The 17,145-nt window shown below is 48.0% G+C and overlaps 1 protein-coding gene across 3 annotated transcripts in view; it reads left to right on the top strand.

Annotated features, from left to right (window-relative positions):
• The window catches only part of LOC122366523 (geranylgeranyl transferase type-2 subunit alpha-like), a 40,706-nt gene extending 31,447 nt beyond the window's left edge, over positions 1–9,259 (top strand). For all 3 annotated transcript variants that reach the window (XM_043338876.1, XM_043338875.1, XM_043338877.1), the window contains exons 8-10: positions 7,330–7,543; positions 7,813–7,941; positions 8,204–9,259. In XM_043338876.1, the coding sequence (XP_043194811.1) occupies positions 7,330–7,543; positions 7,813–7,941; positions 8,204–8,640 (780 nt within the window). In that variant the 3' untranslated portion in view covers positions 8,641–9,259. The remainder of the gene's footprint in view (positions 1–7,329; positions 7,544–7,812; positions 7,942–8,203) is intronic.
• The last annotated feature ends 7,886 nt before the right edge of the window (positions 9,260–17,145 follow it).

The following is a 17,145-nucleotide window of genomic DNA, read 5'->3' as shown; positions in this document are numbered from 1 at the left end:
AATCGGGTACCAATCTCTGCGTCTCGTAACGGCGCACACGCTCGTTTTTTCCGCGACGCGCTAGCTCCACCAGGGGCGAAACGGCGAGGGGGGGTCGTACCCCCCCCCAGAATTCAGAATTCAGAATGTATTTCAAGCTCATCCAGGTAAACATACACCGGCTTTTCATGTGCTTACGTCAGTTGTGGGATAAAAGGCATACACACACGACACTGATACGACATAAAACAATGCAAAAGGCAACTAACCCAATGAAAGAATGCTAAAAGGTACCACAGTAAGAACACACGAGCACGCTCACACCTGCATCTGCCGCGCCTGACCCATGTGTATCCGCAAAGCGTTTTTGAAAGCCGCGGTGCGTCCGTCCCGTACGGAGGGTGGTAGGGCATTATATGCTCGGGCCCCCCGGTAGATGAACATTCTCCTCCCTGACTCTGTTCTGATGCGTGGTAAAACAAGATGGTCGTCCTGCCTGGTCGATCTCTGCCTCACACTCATCGCCGTTCGAAAGTGACTCGCCAAGTCAGCCGGTTGTTCGTAGGTGAGGATGGCTTTCAGCAGACACAGTGTACGATACATCACGAGGTCCTCGGCAGGCAACCAGTTCAACTCGCTCAACACATCACGCACATGTTCCCGCTTTTTCCGCCCTGACACCACTCTTGCGCAAAAGTTTAACAGTTTCTTAATGCGCGTCACTGAGTGTGTAGTTGAGTTTCCGTATACAACAATGCAGTATCGAATCAGAGAAATAACCAAGCCACTCACGATCACTGGTAGCACACCTTCAGGTAAACGATGCCTCGCATGGCTCAAAGCTATAAGTAGCCCGGTGCACTTTGCAACCAGTTGGTTGACATGCGGTTCAAAAGATAAGTGTCGGTCCATAACCAGCCCCAAATTCTTTACTCGCTCAACCTCCTGCACAGTCACACCATTTACTGGAAATCTTGGGAAGACCCTGGAGCATATGACGTGTGCCAAAAACGATAAGTTGAGTTTTGCTAGAGTTAATTTTCATCTGATTTTGGGTGAACCACTGGAATAAAGTGCACAGGGCTAACTCCATGCGCCGAATGAGACTCGCAATGTCACGCTTGTGTCCAGTAACAAGAATCTGCGTGTCATCGGCGTACTGAGTGATGCTAACGTCGTCGCCGACGTATAGGCTGATGTCGTTTGCAAAAATACTGTACAAGAGGGGCCCCAATGAGGTGCCCTGGTACACTCCGATAGGGTTTCTAGCCGCCTTGGATAGAAGCTGACGACCATCTGGAAAGCAAAGTCTAACTTGCTGATAGTGGTCTGATAAGTAATTTGAGAACCAAGTGCTTTCTATCCCATAAAGTTCAAGCTTTTCAATCAGTTTTGAATGGCTAACCACATCGAAGCATTTACTGAGATCTAATAGTACTAAAAGAGATATTTGGCCGTTGTCCATACCCTGAAGAACGCGGTCTGTTACTCTTATAAGGGCCGTCTCGGTCGAGTGGTGGCGACGAAAGCCATGCTGCGTACACGAAAATAGGTGGTTCGAGTCAAAGTAAGTATACAGCTGCGTGTGAACTATGCGTTCGACGATCTTTGATAAACAAGGCACGAGCGATATTGGCCGAAAATTGGAAGGGTCGTTGGTGGAGCCCGACGATTTGTACAAGGGCTTAACAATCGCAACCTTCCATGAGTCAGGCAGAATGCCGGTGACTAGGCTAGTGTTCACGATACATAACACTACATGTGAGACAACGCTAAAACACTTTTTAAAAAACGTCATAGGCAGTCCGTCGGTACCGCACGCTCCACTGTTACTCATACTGTTGACAACCTGCCACAGCTCGGCGCCCAACACCGGTCGCACCGCGAACCCACCCGACCCCACACGGGGCAGGCGGACTGGCAGCTCCGCAGTACCGGCCGGCGCCCCAGCCGCAACAGCGGTCGCAGTCTTGATGCCGATCTCAGCGAAGTAAGTGTTAAGTGTATCAGGATCAATGTCCGGTGTGACCGTCTGTCCGCTCCTCTTGCTGCCAATTACGGAGCGCACGCAGCGGTACATCGAGCCGGGACCCGCTTCAGCTATCCGCCGTCTAAAGCTGTCACGTGAGTCACGTAGTGTAGCCGCGCGGACCTGTCGGTTGAGCTCTCTGTACCGCGCGCGGTCTCCCCGTCGTAGTGCGGCGCGCCGCTCGGCCATGATCCGCCGTGTTGTTTCGGTGACTGGCGGTGGGTCGGGGTTACGGATGCGCACCTTTCGAACGGGAGCGTGTTCATCGAGTACGGCGGTAAGTTGGCCGATGAAAAAGTCACTCTGCCGCTGCACATTATCGGTTACGAAGACTGGAGACCAGTCGATGTTACCGAGTCGAGTCAGGAACGTGTCCATGTCAATGGATTTCCAGCCACGGGTCTGCACCGCCACGGGCGCCGGACGGCACCTACGGATACGTAACAGAGCGCGAGTGAAATGGTGATCACTAAAATCGCACCGGCGCACACCCGCCCGGGCCACTGCTTCAGTCGAGTTGGTAATAATAACATCAAGCACGGACCCGGAGCGGGGATAGGTGGCATCGCTGATGTGCTGAGATAGCGAGTATCTCTGGAGTAGCCCGGTGAGCTGACCACCAGGAGAGCCCCCAGTAGTCTCTCGTAGGTCACAGTTGAGGTCACCCGCCAGGATCACAAGGCAGCAGTGCTCCGTCAGTACGGCCTGGATCTCCGTCTCCAGCTGCTCAAGATCCGCCGTAAGCTGAGCGCCAGTGGATGACGGAGGACGGTACATGGAACAAACGACAATACCTCTGCCGGGCCCCGCTCCAACACGGACCCAGACGGTCTCAAGCTTGGAGGTAGAGTTGTCAGACTCCGGCTTGGGTATGACTTTAAACTGAAAGCCATCGCGGGCCAGGACCGCCACTCCACCAAAGCCACGGCCGCCTGCCCGGTCGGCTCTTATCAGCTGGTACCCGGGAAAAGAGACGAGGCGGTTGGGCACGCGCGGTTTCAGCCAGGTTTCGGAGAGTGTAATGATGTCTGCTTCCGTGTCTGAAATTTCCAGTTGAAGCTGAGAAATCTTGGGAAGAAGAGACTGGACGTTGAGAGATGTAAGCAAAAGCTGACCGGGCTGCCGAACGCCGCCTCTGCGCCACCCTTGGCCACCTCTGCACCCTCGGCGGCGTGCCCCGGCACCGCTCCTGCCACGGTGGACGAGTGGTCTAGCCCTCGGGGGCACAGCCTGTGACAGGTCAAGGTCACCAGTCACAGCCGCTCCAGAGGCAGCGCCGAAAGACGACGGAGGGGCTGGGGCGTCACGGCGAACTGTTCGTAGCCGGGGAGGACGATGACGTGCAACATCATCGTTGAGTCGATGCAGATGCAGGTGGAACTGTCTGCTGCCGGGAACGCCTTGCCAATTCGGAACGGTGAGCGCGTAAAGCACTCGGAGCACAGCGAGAAACACGAGACTCCTGGCAACGTCACGATGCATTCTCGCCGCACGAATCACAGTCCAATCCTTTCGAGTTAAGTTAGATGGCACGGCAGTGCCAACCTTACACCACCACCACTAGTAAAATCCACTCAGGAAATAGGCACGGGGGAAACACACGCGGTTAGCGGAGAGCCCCGGCAACGCAGCCGCACTGGGCGCGGTGCACAGGGGAACTGACAGGGGAACCCCCCCTCGGCCGGCGCGTATGTAGAAAACCAATAGGTCCGGCGAGGGTTAAGCTGCTTCTGTGTGGTTTTGGGTACATTGATGCGGTCTCCGATAAAGGTCATTCCATCTTATGACAAGACACCGTGCTTACGAGGCAAACCACCGTCCATCAGTATTAACTAATGAGTTTTCTCAGACCTTAATCTTTAAAAGAAATATTTTGTACGCCCTAGTAAAAAAACGTGCAATTAGGGTGTCCCAAATTTCACGAAGTTTTCCAATTCACTTAGGATACACCGGGATCCCGTTCCTTGGTTCATTTGAACCTCACACACCAATTTATAGAGTAAACTACCGGTAAACAAGGTTGCCGCTAGTGCTCTGAAGTTTTATTTGCATTTTGGTGTTATATGATAGTGCGGCGTTGTAGTCTCCGAATGCAAAATGGGAAATATATGTAAGCAACGTAGCAATATTACCTTCTTCGATGCTCAGTGATGCTCAGATCCCACGCACATTGCACAATGATGATAATCCGGGTTTATGTACGCATACTCGTACATACGTGAGAAACTGTGTGTGTGCGTGCCCGTATGCCTCTGTGCGTGTGTGTATGTGTGTGTTTGTGTGTGTGCGCGCGCGACTGCGTGCGTGCCTACCGGATAGAAGGCAATGCCAGTTTTAATCTTGGTGTGGGTGATTTCATGTGCCGCTGATTTCGTTTGGGAGTAAGCGATCAAATAAAGGTCTCAGGTTAGTGCTTCAAATGTCTCGCTTCAGATCGAACCGTCTGCGGCAATGGCACACCACATAAACGCAGATTGAACAGAATCAAATTTACATTGCAGCTATGGGTATTAAGTTCACCGTATCCTGTCCTGAGACCGTCCACGCGTAACATCATCGTACCCTGCTCCGAGATCCGTCTAAACAAACATCATGCCTTGCTCTGAAAACCGTCTGAAACATCGTACCCTATTCTTAGCTGCTTCTAAAACATCGTACCCCATTCTGAGATCCGTCTTAAACATCGTACACTGCTCTGAGGTCCATTTACACTCTACGGTCTACACGTAACGTCATCGCACCCTGTTTAATATCTGTCTACCACTACAGACCCATGTAACGTCCTTCTTCGTGTGACCGTAAAGCGACCTGTGCCATGCCACCACCTGGGCCAGCGCCTGCAGCTGGTCCTCATCTTTCGTTCTGTCCATCATCTCCTATGCCAGCTTCACTCCGCGATCCGCTTCATCATTCACAACTGCCAGGCTGTTGACGTATTTGTGAACTGCGTTGTAACCTAAGATACTTTTCCATTTTTGACAGGCTCTTGCAACCATTCGAGGGCGCACTCATCCAGATTATGGATGATTGCCTATGATTCTCATAGCCGGGTGCCCGGTGCAACCATTCGAGGGCGCACTCATCCAGATTCTGGATTAGTGCGCTCACGAATGGTTGCAAAAGCCTGTCAAAAAATGCAAAAGTATCTCAGGTTACAACGCAGTTCACAAATGCGTCAACAGCCTGGCAGTTGTGAATGATGGAGCGGATCGCGGAGTGAAGCTGGCACAGGAGATGGACAGAATGAAAGATGAGGACCAGCTGCAGGCGCTGGCCCAGGTGGTGGCATGGCACAGGTCGCTTTACGGTCACACGAAGAAGGACGTTACATGGGTCTGTAGTGGTAGACAGATATTATAGCAAGGTGCGATGACGTTACGTGTAAACTGTAAAGTGTAGATGGGCCTTAGAACAGTGTAAGATGTTTTAGACGGACCTCAGAGCAGTATACGATGTTTAAGACGGATCTCAGAATAGGATACGATGTTTTAGACGAATCTCAGAGCAGGGTACGATATTTTAGACGGATCTCATAGCCGGGCACGATGATGTTGACGGATCTCAGAGCAGTGTATGATGTTTAAGACGGATCTCAGAATGGGGTACGATGTTTTAGACGCATCTCAGAATAGGGTACGATGTTTCAGACGGTTTTCAGAGCAAGGCATGATGTTTGTTTAGACGGATCTCGGAGCAGGGTACGGTGATGTTACGCGTGGACGGTCTCAGGACAGGGTACGGTGAACTTAATACCCATAGCTGCAATGTAAATTTGATTCTGTTCAATCTGCGTTCATGTGGTGTGCCATTGCCGCAGACGGTTCGATCTGAAGCGAGACATTTGGAGCACTAACCTGAGACCTTTATTTGATCGCTTACTCCTAAACGAAATCAGCGGCACATGAAATCACCCACACCAAGATTAAAACTGGCATTGCCTTCTATCCGGTAGGCACGCACACAGTCGCGCGCGCACACACACAAACACACATATACACACACGCACAGAGGCATACGGGCACGCACACACACACAGTTTCACACGTATGTATGCGTACATAAACCCGGATTTTCATCATTGTGCAATGTGCATGCAGGATCTGAGCATCACTGAGCATCGAAGAAGGTAATATTGCTACGCTGCTTACACATATTTCCCATTTTGCATTCGGAGACTACAACGCTGCACTATCATATAACACCAAAATGCAAATAAAACTTCAGAGCACTAGCGGCAACCTTGTTTACCGGTAGTTTACTCTATAAATTGGTGTGTGAGGTTCAAATGAACCAAGGAACGGGATCCCGGTGTATCCTAAGTGAATTGGAAAACTTCGTGAAATTTGGGACACCCTAACGTGCATTGCTCACATTGGTGAATTTAGGTGTATTTTCATATTCCCAAGGATCACATTATCATGATTTTTGTGGCACTCGCAGCGCTCATTTTCATGATAACGCTCCTCCTTTCCTGCGTTATATACCGATTTGTTTGTTTTGTTTTATTGGGTTAGGCACTTTCGGTCTGACAAGACCATTTCAGAGCTTTGTTTGTTTGTTTTGTTGGGTTAGGCCCTTTCGGTCCAATTAGACCATTTCAGAGCCGGAAGGATGATAGGAATTAGGGGGAGACATTGGTCTGGGCAGGCATCCTAGTGAGTCACCGGGGCTGAGCCCATCCCGAAGGACAGGCCGACCAGCCCCAAGGTACTCACTGCACCCGGCTACGGGGTGCGCTCCCTCGGGAGCAGCGCGGCGGTGCCGCTCCAAGGGAGCAGCCCGCATGAGATAAAGTTGCCTGTCCAGCCCGGAGGGGGTTGCGGCGTGGAGGAGAAGGATTTCCGTATCCTGAGGATGGAAGCATGGAACGGTGTGATTTCAGAGCCGGGAGGATGATAGGATATAGGGGGAGACATTGGTCTGGGCAGGCATCCTAGTGAGTCACCAGGGCAGAGCCCGTCTCAAGGACAGGCCGATCAGCCCCCCTAACACTCCTTGCACCCGGATACGGGTGTGCTCTGCACCCGGATACGGGTGTGCTCCCTCGGGAGCAGCGGTGTCGCTCCAAGGGAGCAGCCCGCATGAGATAACGGCGCCTGTCCAGCTCGGAGCGAGGGTTGCGGCGTGGAGGAGAAGGATTTCAGCATCCTGAGGATGGAAACGACGGACGGGTATATATACCGAATACTGATGCTCTCAGTGTCAGTGAGTGGCGGGTGTCCCTTCCTCGCACCGGGCGTGTTGGTGGGATCGCGATAGTGATCCAGAAGTGAACATAGTCACCGTGACAGTGTAAACACCATGACCCTCCCCCTCTCCAGGTGGCGGCCGCTCCCGCCGGCTCGACCCCCACGGCCGTGGTGATGACGTCATCAGAGAGCGGCGCGGAGCAGAGACTGGCCTGCAACGGCCCGCCGCCGGCACTGCCGTCTGGCGGCGCGTTCGGCAGCGACACTAGCGCCGCAGCCGGCAGCCTGCTGAACCAGGAGCTGGACAACATCTGGCAGCTGGGAGAAATGGAGCCCGACAACAAATGTGAGAACCGAACGGAGTACTGACGAACCGTTGGTCTGTGTGATGCTACCTGTAAGGTTACATCCCTGATTATCAGCTTCAAAACTACGACAGTAATGACTAGGAATATTCCTTACCAGTGTGGGATGACCACATAAAACTATCAAACACCCTGGCAACCGTTGTCATTCTAAAACGTCCCATTTGCTGACATGATCGAGGCGGTATGATTCCTCCCACCACCACAACACTCTTCCACCCAGCCTTTAATTCCCCGTCTTCGTCCGCAGGGGTGCTTCTGAGCAGCGTGGTACTGATGTGGGCTCTGGATCCGCGACAGCACCACGACAAGATTCTGGAGGCCGTGGATGAACTGATGAAGCTGGACAGCCTGCGACGGGGCTACTACCGTGACCTCAGTCAGTAGACGGGGGCTGACGTAGGACGTGGGTGGGGAGGGATTCCTGAGGATGTGACTGGTATCCAGGACTTTGGGGCTGTGGTGATGTTATTTTGGACTGGTTTGATTTTTGTTGAGCATATGTGATTGATCTTGTTAGTATGTCTCGTTAGCAAAGTATCGAGAACTATATCCGGTATCTGCATTTTTAACAGGTTTGGGTCTTGTTTGTTGAAGATGAAATCAGTTCATTCCAGTAACCGGTCGTGTTAAATTCCCAGGGAGCCGCTTCATCATCGAGCGAAAGCTCGAGTCGGTTCGGGAATCGGGCCTCATCGAGCTGGATCTCTCCTGCTGCCATCTGACGGCCATCTACCACACTAACCACATGGTTGCCATGACAACACTGGACGCCGATAACAATCAGCTGCGCGCGCTCGACCTGAGACATCTGGTGGCGACCGAGCGAGTTACTGCCAAGGCCAACCGTGTACGGCGGGTCAGCCTACCTCCCGGCGAATTGTGCTGCCTCAGGCGTCTGGCGCTGAATGACAATGACCTGCGGGAGGTCAGTGACCTCGTCGGCGAGGACGGGCCGTGGCCCAGTGTAGAGGAGCTCAGTGTGACGGGTAACCCGGTGTGTGAAGTACCGGGGTATGAGGAGCAGCTGAAGGAGAGGTTCCCCGGCCTGAAGATGCTGAACGGAAAGGCCCTGTGATCTCTTGCATGAGAGGGGTGTTAGTCAACTGCACATCACACTTGTCAAAGGCATTATTCGTATATTGATGTAATCATAAAGCTTTTGGTGTGTTTCCGCTGTCATTTGTTAGTCTCAGGTTTACAACCTTTCTTTGTAGCCGTTTTGGGTGCGATGCAGACGATACAGCACAAATGATATTCGACGCTACACTGGAAAATGACGAATGTCACCGTTCATATCTCGATCGCCGGGCATAATACGTCATTAATCAGAGATGGCATCGATGATTTTTGCATCAAGCTGAATTATTGAATGATTGTACTGCCGCTTTGATGTTCGATGGATGCATTCCGTGTGCTGAGTGACGTCAGACCATTGTTATCGAGATTCCGTTTTTTTTCGCTTTCGCCTCAGAAAATGATTGCATGAGTTCTTCGAAGCAACACCTTTCAGTTTTTTTTTTCTGTAGCGGGTGATTCGAAAATCGCCAATGCTTGCACAGGCAAATGTTTGCCCAGCCCGGCTGGAGCTTTTAATTTTCTGTTGTTTGGTGATTTATATACCGTGGTTTCGTACGTTTACTATTTATTCAGGGTATACACCGCTGATTACTTTGCGAAATAAATGAAAAAAACTCTGGTGCGATTTTAGCCCGATGAAAGTGGTTGCATGGAGCTTGAGTTGCAGTAGTACGTCATCAGAGTCATTCAATTTGCAACGTTGTCGGGTGGATCAATGCGATTTCATCGCCTTCGGGAAGACCGTGGTCCGTGTTTATTTCAACGCGTTTCACCGTCTTCGCTCTTGATCCATTACTGATTCGAGCCACTTGGCACTTACCAACAAAGTCACCTCCACTGACCCCACACACGCTACCAAAACTGGAAATGTCGCGGCCCTCAAAGCCGCCTCGTCAACTACCGACCGGCTCCTCTGGTGGAACGAGTAATGGGGTCAGAGGTTCGTCCGCCCTCCGCCTCCGTCCGAGACGGACACGGGAGGAGCGGCGAGGTCTGCCTTGTGTGACCCTGGCCGCCCTGGGCTGACCCTGAACAGGAGCGGTGACGCAGCGCACAGGGGAGTCATGAATGGTATCGGTTTCCCAATACCCGCCGATGGGGGATAGCTGGATAGGTGACGAGGTGCTTACATAACGGAGATGGGATCCGGAAGTCCTAAACGTGGGAAAATTGGGAGCGAATTCGGGACGTGGGATTTATAAGAGAGATGGTGTCTAGTGATGAGTTCGCACAGCTGTTTTTATCGGGAGCTCTTCATACACTGGAAGCATGAGTCATCGTCTCACTATCGTGTCGCTTTTTTATTGGTTAGGTACGATGGTTACTTTGGGCCTCTTCGGTTTGGAAAGTTATTATCGCACATTATGAGATACGAATGGATAACTAGTGACACCGCTTGACACGTCAACGCCGGTCATCTTTCGTGAGAAAAGCCAGGTATCCCACCGGACGCTTCTTCCCATGAGCTGGCGACGATTTAGCCCTTTAGAACGCAGGATGAGAGTCGAGAAGTGGGACGCGAGGCTCCAGGGGATACGCCAGAAAGATGGGAACGACAAAACAATGTTGGTACTGGCTCAACTGCTGGCTATCGAGTGGCTGCGCCGACCGGCGAGCGCTTTCGGTTTGATGCTGTACCGCCTGACAAGGATGCATTGCGGAACAGTATACCAATTCAGGAACGCTTGGAGCGCCATCTACTTGGAGGCGCGCCAAGTTCAGATAGTGCGTGTTGCTAGGCATATGGTGTCGAGCAAGACGGCCACGCCAATTGAGCCATCGCTGAAATCACGTCTGGTGACAAATGAAAACAAAGTGATCAATGATGAATGAGGTCCAAATAATTGTACCTACATGTTACACATATTTTCTTATTTTTTATCAATACCTTAGTAAGCATGTACAGTCTGTCTTAAAAGTACCGCGCAAAGTGACGGTGGATCCATCAAGCCTGACCGAGAAATGCATGCTTTAATTTGAAAGTCACCGACCAATTGACCTAGGGAATGGACGAGGATATCCATTGCTTCGGTTACCCAAATTTAGCTGGCCCTTCCTCAGTCAGGCTCGATGGATCCACCGTCACTTTGCGCGGTACTTTTAAGACAGACTGTACCTACCTATTACCTACCTAAGCATTACAAACAAAAACGTTCCTGAGGATTTACATATGCATTGATACCTAGATAATAAATATTGAGATGTCTAAGGAAAGTGACAAAAATACAAGTCTTGAACATTTTCATCTCAGTTCAATTGGGATTCGGGAATTGTCAGTTGGGGCGTTCCACGACAGATCGACCAAGCCATAACACCCTACCTCTCAGATTTTGATGAAATTGCGTCTAGGGGGTTATCTGTACCGTAGATTCTTAATCTCCTATTTTCAGCGTTATACTACAAACAGTTTACGAGTTATAGCCAGTGGCATTTTTCAAAATGCTCAGAGTAACCCTCTTTTTGACTCACATTATATAAAGATATGGCCTGTAACTTACATTAATATGTATATCATTGAAATTCTCATTGACTGAAGAAAAATAATCAATCAAAATATTTTGAAAATTTTCAAAATCTCAACATTTTTTTAATTAATACATTTTTTATTTTTTATTTTCAAAATGTGGCCATTAAATTTTTGCCAAAAAGATTATGCCAAAAGATGCCTCTGGATATGAAAATTAGATGCACAAAAATTTGGAGAGGTGTTTTGCCTTTAACTTTTTATATAATTTTTTATTTACGGCAATATTAACACGCGCAGTGGAAGGGGGATTTCGCCCACCCCTCCTGTTTTTCGCCAATAACTCGCGCCGCAAACATAATATTAATGTGAAATTTTGGCTACCTGTCCAAAATTGAACTGCGGATCTCCTCGTGCAAGAAATAAGAAAATTGGATCACAACTTTTCTAGTGATAGCGGTGTAAAGTCAAACATCCTGCCGCCGCGGCGGCGCGGCGGCCGGCGCTAGCCGTTACGCGCCGCCTGAATTGTAGACTGTGCCGGGGCGGGACGGTTCCGTCTTTACATCGCGCTCCTTACCGCTGATTATATTCGATTGGCGTCAAATTTTGTGAGAAGACTGAGAAATGTACAGGCAATCCTATGGTTCAATAATTTTGAAAATCGGTCCGTAACAACTTGAGTTATGAGTGTGTAAACACAAAATTGTGATTGCCGCGTTTCTCGCGTCGGCCGATCCCGCTTCAGCGGGCGACATCTTACCCTTAGCAGGCTTCCAACTGCCATATTTATTGTTGGATTAACTAGAAATTCACCATACATACTCACAAATGTATGTTCTCTCGTATAGTAAAAGAAAAAAGGAAATCGACCGGTAACTTTTTGAGTTATCGGCGTGTAAACGCTCATAACAGCCGAGGCTGTGTTAGGGTCAAATGAGGAGAAGGCTCACCCTAGTAATCGCATGAAGTTCGCTCTGTCCATGTAATAATGGGCTTTCAGTGAGTTTGCTTATTGAATATGCCACACACAAAATATATGCAGACAAAAGTGCGGCATTTGGAAGCAATTCATTGCAATTGCCTGGGGCGTGATGACCAGGTCAGAGAGGGTGCAGGTAACAAAATTACAAGTACCGACGTGAAAACTGGCCGGGATTGTATTCTGTTTTCCCCTTGCTGTTTTCCTGGAACTGGAAGCATCTCAAACGTTTTGGATTAATGTATTTCAAGGTATTAAGTGGCTTGGGATGCTCCATGTTTCACTTACATTCACTTCCATAGCATTTTTATTTCCACCTGGCCGAAGGTTTGATGTGCAGCCCCAACGGTTTTCTCGAGATCGTTTGCAACGCTGAAAGGCTGGAGAGCTGAAATTGACATACCTTCCTACCTACCTGAGCATTGACTTAAGCCGGATTTTTTTTTTTTACGCCAACAGAATTTTGAGGCTGAGGTCAGCTTACTGACCTATGACAGCACAAATAAATCTTGGAACGATGCAAAAAGTTGCAGCTTTACAGCGCCCTCAGTGAGCCTTTTGCAGGGGATGAAACTTAAGCAACGGCATATAGTAACGGCTCTTGAGATTTCACATCAATTCCTCCAACTTTCCTAACTTTCACCCGAGGTCAAGCTGGCCACGTGACTTCACTATTACAAGTCAATGGGAAATATTGAAACATTGAAACTATTATTTTGATGCTGGAAACGAACGAAGCCTGTCATCAATTATCAAACACCTGTAATCGTGATTTCATACACTTTGCAGAGGGCGATTCTTCGGGACCTTCCATGACGTCGTATACCTATGCTAGTACTTTGTATGGTCGTTTTAGGTCATCGTTTTTCTTTTTGTCAATAACCTTGATTGGAATTAATCTCGCGAGTCGAATAAGCCACCAGTGCGTGAATTCACGGAACCCTACTGAACCTAATCATATACCTAAAATAGCTGCTTTCACGACAAGTATCTAACACACATTTACTGATAGTTGATGCGATTTGGTCAAATTTGGTTCATAGTTGATTCTTAATTGCTTTAGCTTGGGTTGCACTAGTTGCTTATTGACCTTATTTATCATATTATCAGACGTTCCTTTTAAATCAAACATTTGAACAAAATTACGTTGAAAATAGCTACAGTAAAACAGATTTGGCTAGATTCGTCTGACATCCGCCATGAAAACGGCTGATACATGGCCTCATTTGACCAGCTCATCTTGACCTCAGCGGTTTTGATGTGACTTCGACCTGAGGAAAACACCTTAAGCTGACCTCTTCCAAATACAGTTATATCATTACGGTCAACTGGTGACCTCTGTGGTCAGGTCAAATGCCCTGAACCAGGGATTAATTTTCTGTCAATAAATCCCCAAATGGTCGCAGCACCGTCATTTCAGTACCTGACACTTATCTGGCACCATCGTGTTTATGATGCTCCGCCGGGTAGAATGGTGTGCTGATATTTTGGAAAGCTCAGCTTAACGTGCTTACTTCAGGTCAGGGTCAGAACAAAGTCGTTCAGGTCACGAATCTGGTCGATTGAGATGATTCTGAGTACCTACATTGATGACCCTTCCCTCAATGCCCTCATTTTGTTTGGAATCAATTGACGAAAAATTATCCCATCAAACAGCCTTAGTGACGTCACAAATGACGTTGCGTTTTTAGGTCGTCACGCAAGGTCCAGGAGCAAAACTGAAACATCGGACCTTGCAAAGAATGCGTGAAGTACATTCTCCTCGTAAATAATTGTTGGCAATGAGGGCGTTTCGCTATTGCGACATTTTTAACATTACATAGACTTACTTATTTGACGTAATAGTTCAGTGAAGTGACCCTATATAAAGTTCGTTTGGTGTCACAAGCTAAATCGAAGATAAGTTATAATAACTTTCAGCGCTCTATCGCCATTGCGTCCCTAGCAGTGATGAAAAAACCGTCAGAGGCGGATAGTACTCGCTCCCACGGCCACATGCGGTTTAACCTCGCTCTCTTGAGAACAATACGTCATTATGACGTCTTTGACTATTTGGGACCTAGCTTAGCTTGCGTAGGTGTCCTAAGTCTCTTTAGAAAAAATAAACAGAGTTGCAATGAGCTCTCGATCACATTTGACCGTTCTCAGTTCGGACCAGTTGACAGTTATTGTTATTGTTTCCACTGTACGACGAAATTCAATGTTGTATAGCGACCTTAAGAGGAAAAACACCTTTTTAATATTTTCATCATTCAATGGCAATGCGTTAAGAAGACTTTTACTGCAAAAATAAATTGCAAAAAAAGATGGCCACATTCTCAAAATTTGATTTTTACAAATAAATTATATGTAAAAAAATTAAAAATCGAAAATTTTCCAAAATAATTGATATCACAAAAATCTTTGTTAAATTCCAATTGTGGGGATATCAGTTTTATATGAATCTTATGAGTATTTAGCGAAATATCCGCGGATGAAATTTATAGTTTTTATGCTAGTCATTAAGTTGCCTGGGGCAATATCTCCCAAAGTATTCGACGGATGTGATTGAAAATGTCACAAAACGAATCGCCGGGCTAGATAACCACATAGCCGAAATTTCATTAAAATTGGAGAGGTAGGGTGTTATTTCGCGATTTTTTTGGTCGATTTGTCGTGGAATGCCCCAGTTGGTAAATTGCTACAGGTCTTGGGAGAGAGAAAAAAGTTAAATATACTGAGCTGCGCGCATCAAGACGTGTCAAAATGAAGTCTCTAACTATAATCTATGTAAAATGTAAATGGCAAATATGGAGACTAAACTTCGCTGGATTATTAGCTCTCTGTCAGGTAGTTAGTTCGACCCTGGTTCGACCGCAAGTCAGTGTATGTAATAGACGATAGCAAGTTTCCTTGAACATCGGCTACCACTTGCAGCAATATGAAAACGTATCTATACGCTCAAACCAGCTACCTAAAACCATGACTTTGAACCACCAACAGCCTTCACAGCTCACTAAACGAATTCAATTTTAACCCGCGCCGGGCCGGTGCTCTGAGATTCCGCGCCGGGCCGGGGGGGGGTGTCTGAACACCCCCCTTCTAACTCGGCTCCTGGGCCACGTAGCGACACGCGGTAACCCGCGCCCCGTAGGGCTACCGGCGGACCCTACCACCCGTAGGGGGGGGGGGGGCCGTTTCGGCCCCCCCTAAGATCTCGGAAAGTTACCGGCTGATTTTCAAAATTCAAACGGAGTTCGATAGCCCCACCCCGGAACTACCTTGTGACCAAATTTCATTGACCTAGGTCAAACCGATGACGTCACAGGTCAGGTCAAAGGTCAGATTTTCACCGTTCACAGGCAATTCAAGAAATGTGCTGTGAAAGCGAGTAAATTGGTAATTTATTGAAAACCATCGATGGTACATTGTTCGTCAAACACATACTTTGCTATCTGAGGTCACTGATACCAGGTCAGGTCACAACGAGGTCAGGTCACCGGGGGTCACAATATGAATGTGTCGTATGATACATGTTTTATGGTCCATTTTACATGACAAATGCGATTATGTGGGTTAGGCAGCCTTTGGGGCCAGCCTAGGTCACGTTTTGGTGAAGGTCAGGTCAAGGTCAGGTCAAATTAGGTCAAATTTCAAAGTTAATATTTTTGCATAAAATGGGTATCGATTCGATGCAGCTCGTCACGGGGAGTCTAATGGTGGTCTTCGTTTTGCTCTACGAGTTCTAGAATTGCCAAAAATTGAGTTTGAAAATTTGACGTCATCATTTTTGAACAGTTTTTTTTTTCGCTATAACTTGGCCAAAAAACGAGGTATCGATCTGAAATTTGGTATGTAGATAGAAGACGGTAGGCACTATCACATATATTCCGGTTTTTTTGAAACTCAAAAAAACTTTTTGGATTTTTTGGCGAATATATCCAGAAAAATGCTTTTTTGATTTTTGGGGGTCAAAACTCAAAAATTTCAAAAATTCGAGATAGCAGTTTTGTAGCCCTGTCAATTCTACACCTTTTATGTCTTGATCATTTTTCTGTATCTTCAAAGCTGTAGTCCTGACAGGTCTTCTCGCGAAGGTCTTTTTTCGGTCGAAAATGACAGAACATGACGTCACTCTGACGTCATTTGTGGCCAACCTATCATAGCCTATGGTACAATATTTGGTCACAATGTGTAAAATGGATGCCCGGAGGGATCCTGAAAGTTTGGTGGCGATATCTTCAGCCGTTTAGGAGATATCGACCGAAAAGGACAGGGGGGGCCGTTTCGGCCCCCCCCCCCCACGGGGCGCGGGGTAAGCGGCAATCGAAAGAACGTCCAAAATAAGGACGAAAACACTTCGGTCATTTTTTTGGGTCAGGTCAAAGGTCAGGTCATCAGAGGTCACCAAAGGTAAAATGTTGACCATTTCAACATTTTGGAAACTGCCAACGGCTATCTCGGGAACCGATAGAGCTACAGCGCCGCGGAAAAGCGCATTCGATAGCCCTTTTACAGACCTTTCTGAGTAATGTTCTCAGATTTGACCTCAGGTCAACGGTTTAGCCTCCAGAGGGCAAAAACTCCAAAAATAGCAGTTTTTACGAAAAACAGTTTTTCGGCAATAACTTTTGACTCAAAAGAGCCATGACATTACTTTTGCCAGCATCGTGTTCCTCTCGTCGAGACGCGTCGAATGAACTATAATTTGACCTTGAAAGGTCAAAATTTGACCTCAGGTCAAGGTCATGACCTGACCGGAAAAGGTCATGTTGCATATCAGTCGATCGGCAACGTCGAGACAAACACATATGAGGCGTTTTCAGCGCTCTATAGCACTTCTCTATCAGAAGTTATTAGCGAAAAACTGTTAGATTCTGTTCGTGACCTGAGATGACCTCGGGGACATAACGAGGGGTCACAGTTGCCATTTTCTGGTTCAGTGGTCAATCTTACCTATATCTCGATGTTTGAGAGTGTCTAGAATAGCGTTCGTGCAAAACAGACGCTTTTCAATTTTCTCCCATTGACTTATAATGGAGAAGCCGCAAAATTAACCTGACCTTAGGTCACCGATA

The sequence above is a fragment of the Amphibalanus amphitrite genome, unplaced genomic scaffold, assembly GCF_019059575.1.
Source record: "Amphibalanus amphitrite isolate SeventyFive unplaced genomic scaffold, NRLGWU_Aamphi_draft 000813F_arrow, whole genome shotgun sequence".
NCBI lineage: Eukaryota > Metazoa > Arthropoda > Thecostraca > Balanomorpha > Balanidae > Amphibalanus > Amphibalanus amphitrite.
Note: the sequence above shows the minus strand (reverse complement) of the source record. Positions and strands in the feature narration are given on the sequence as shown.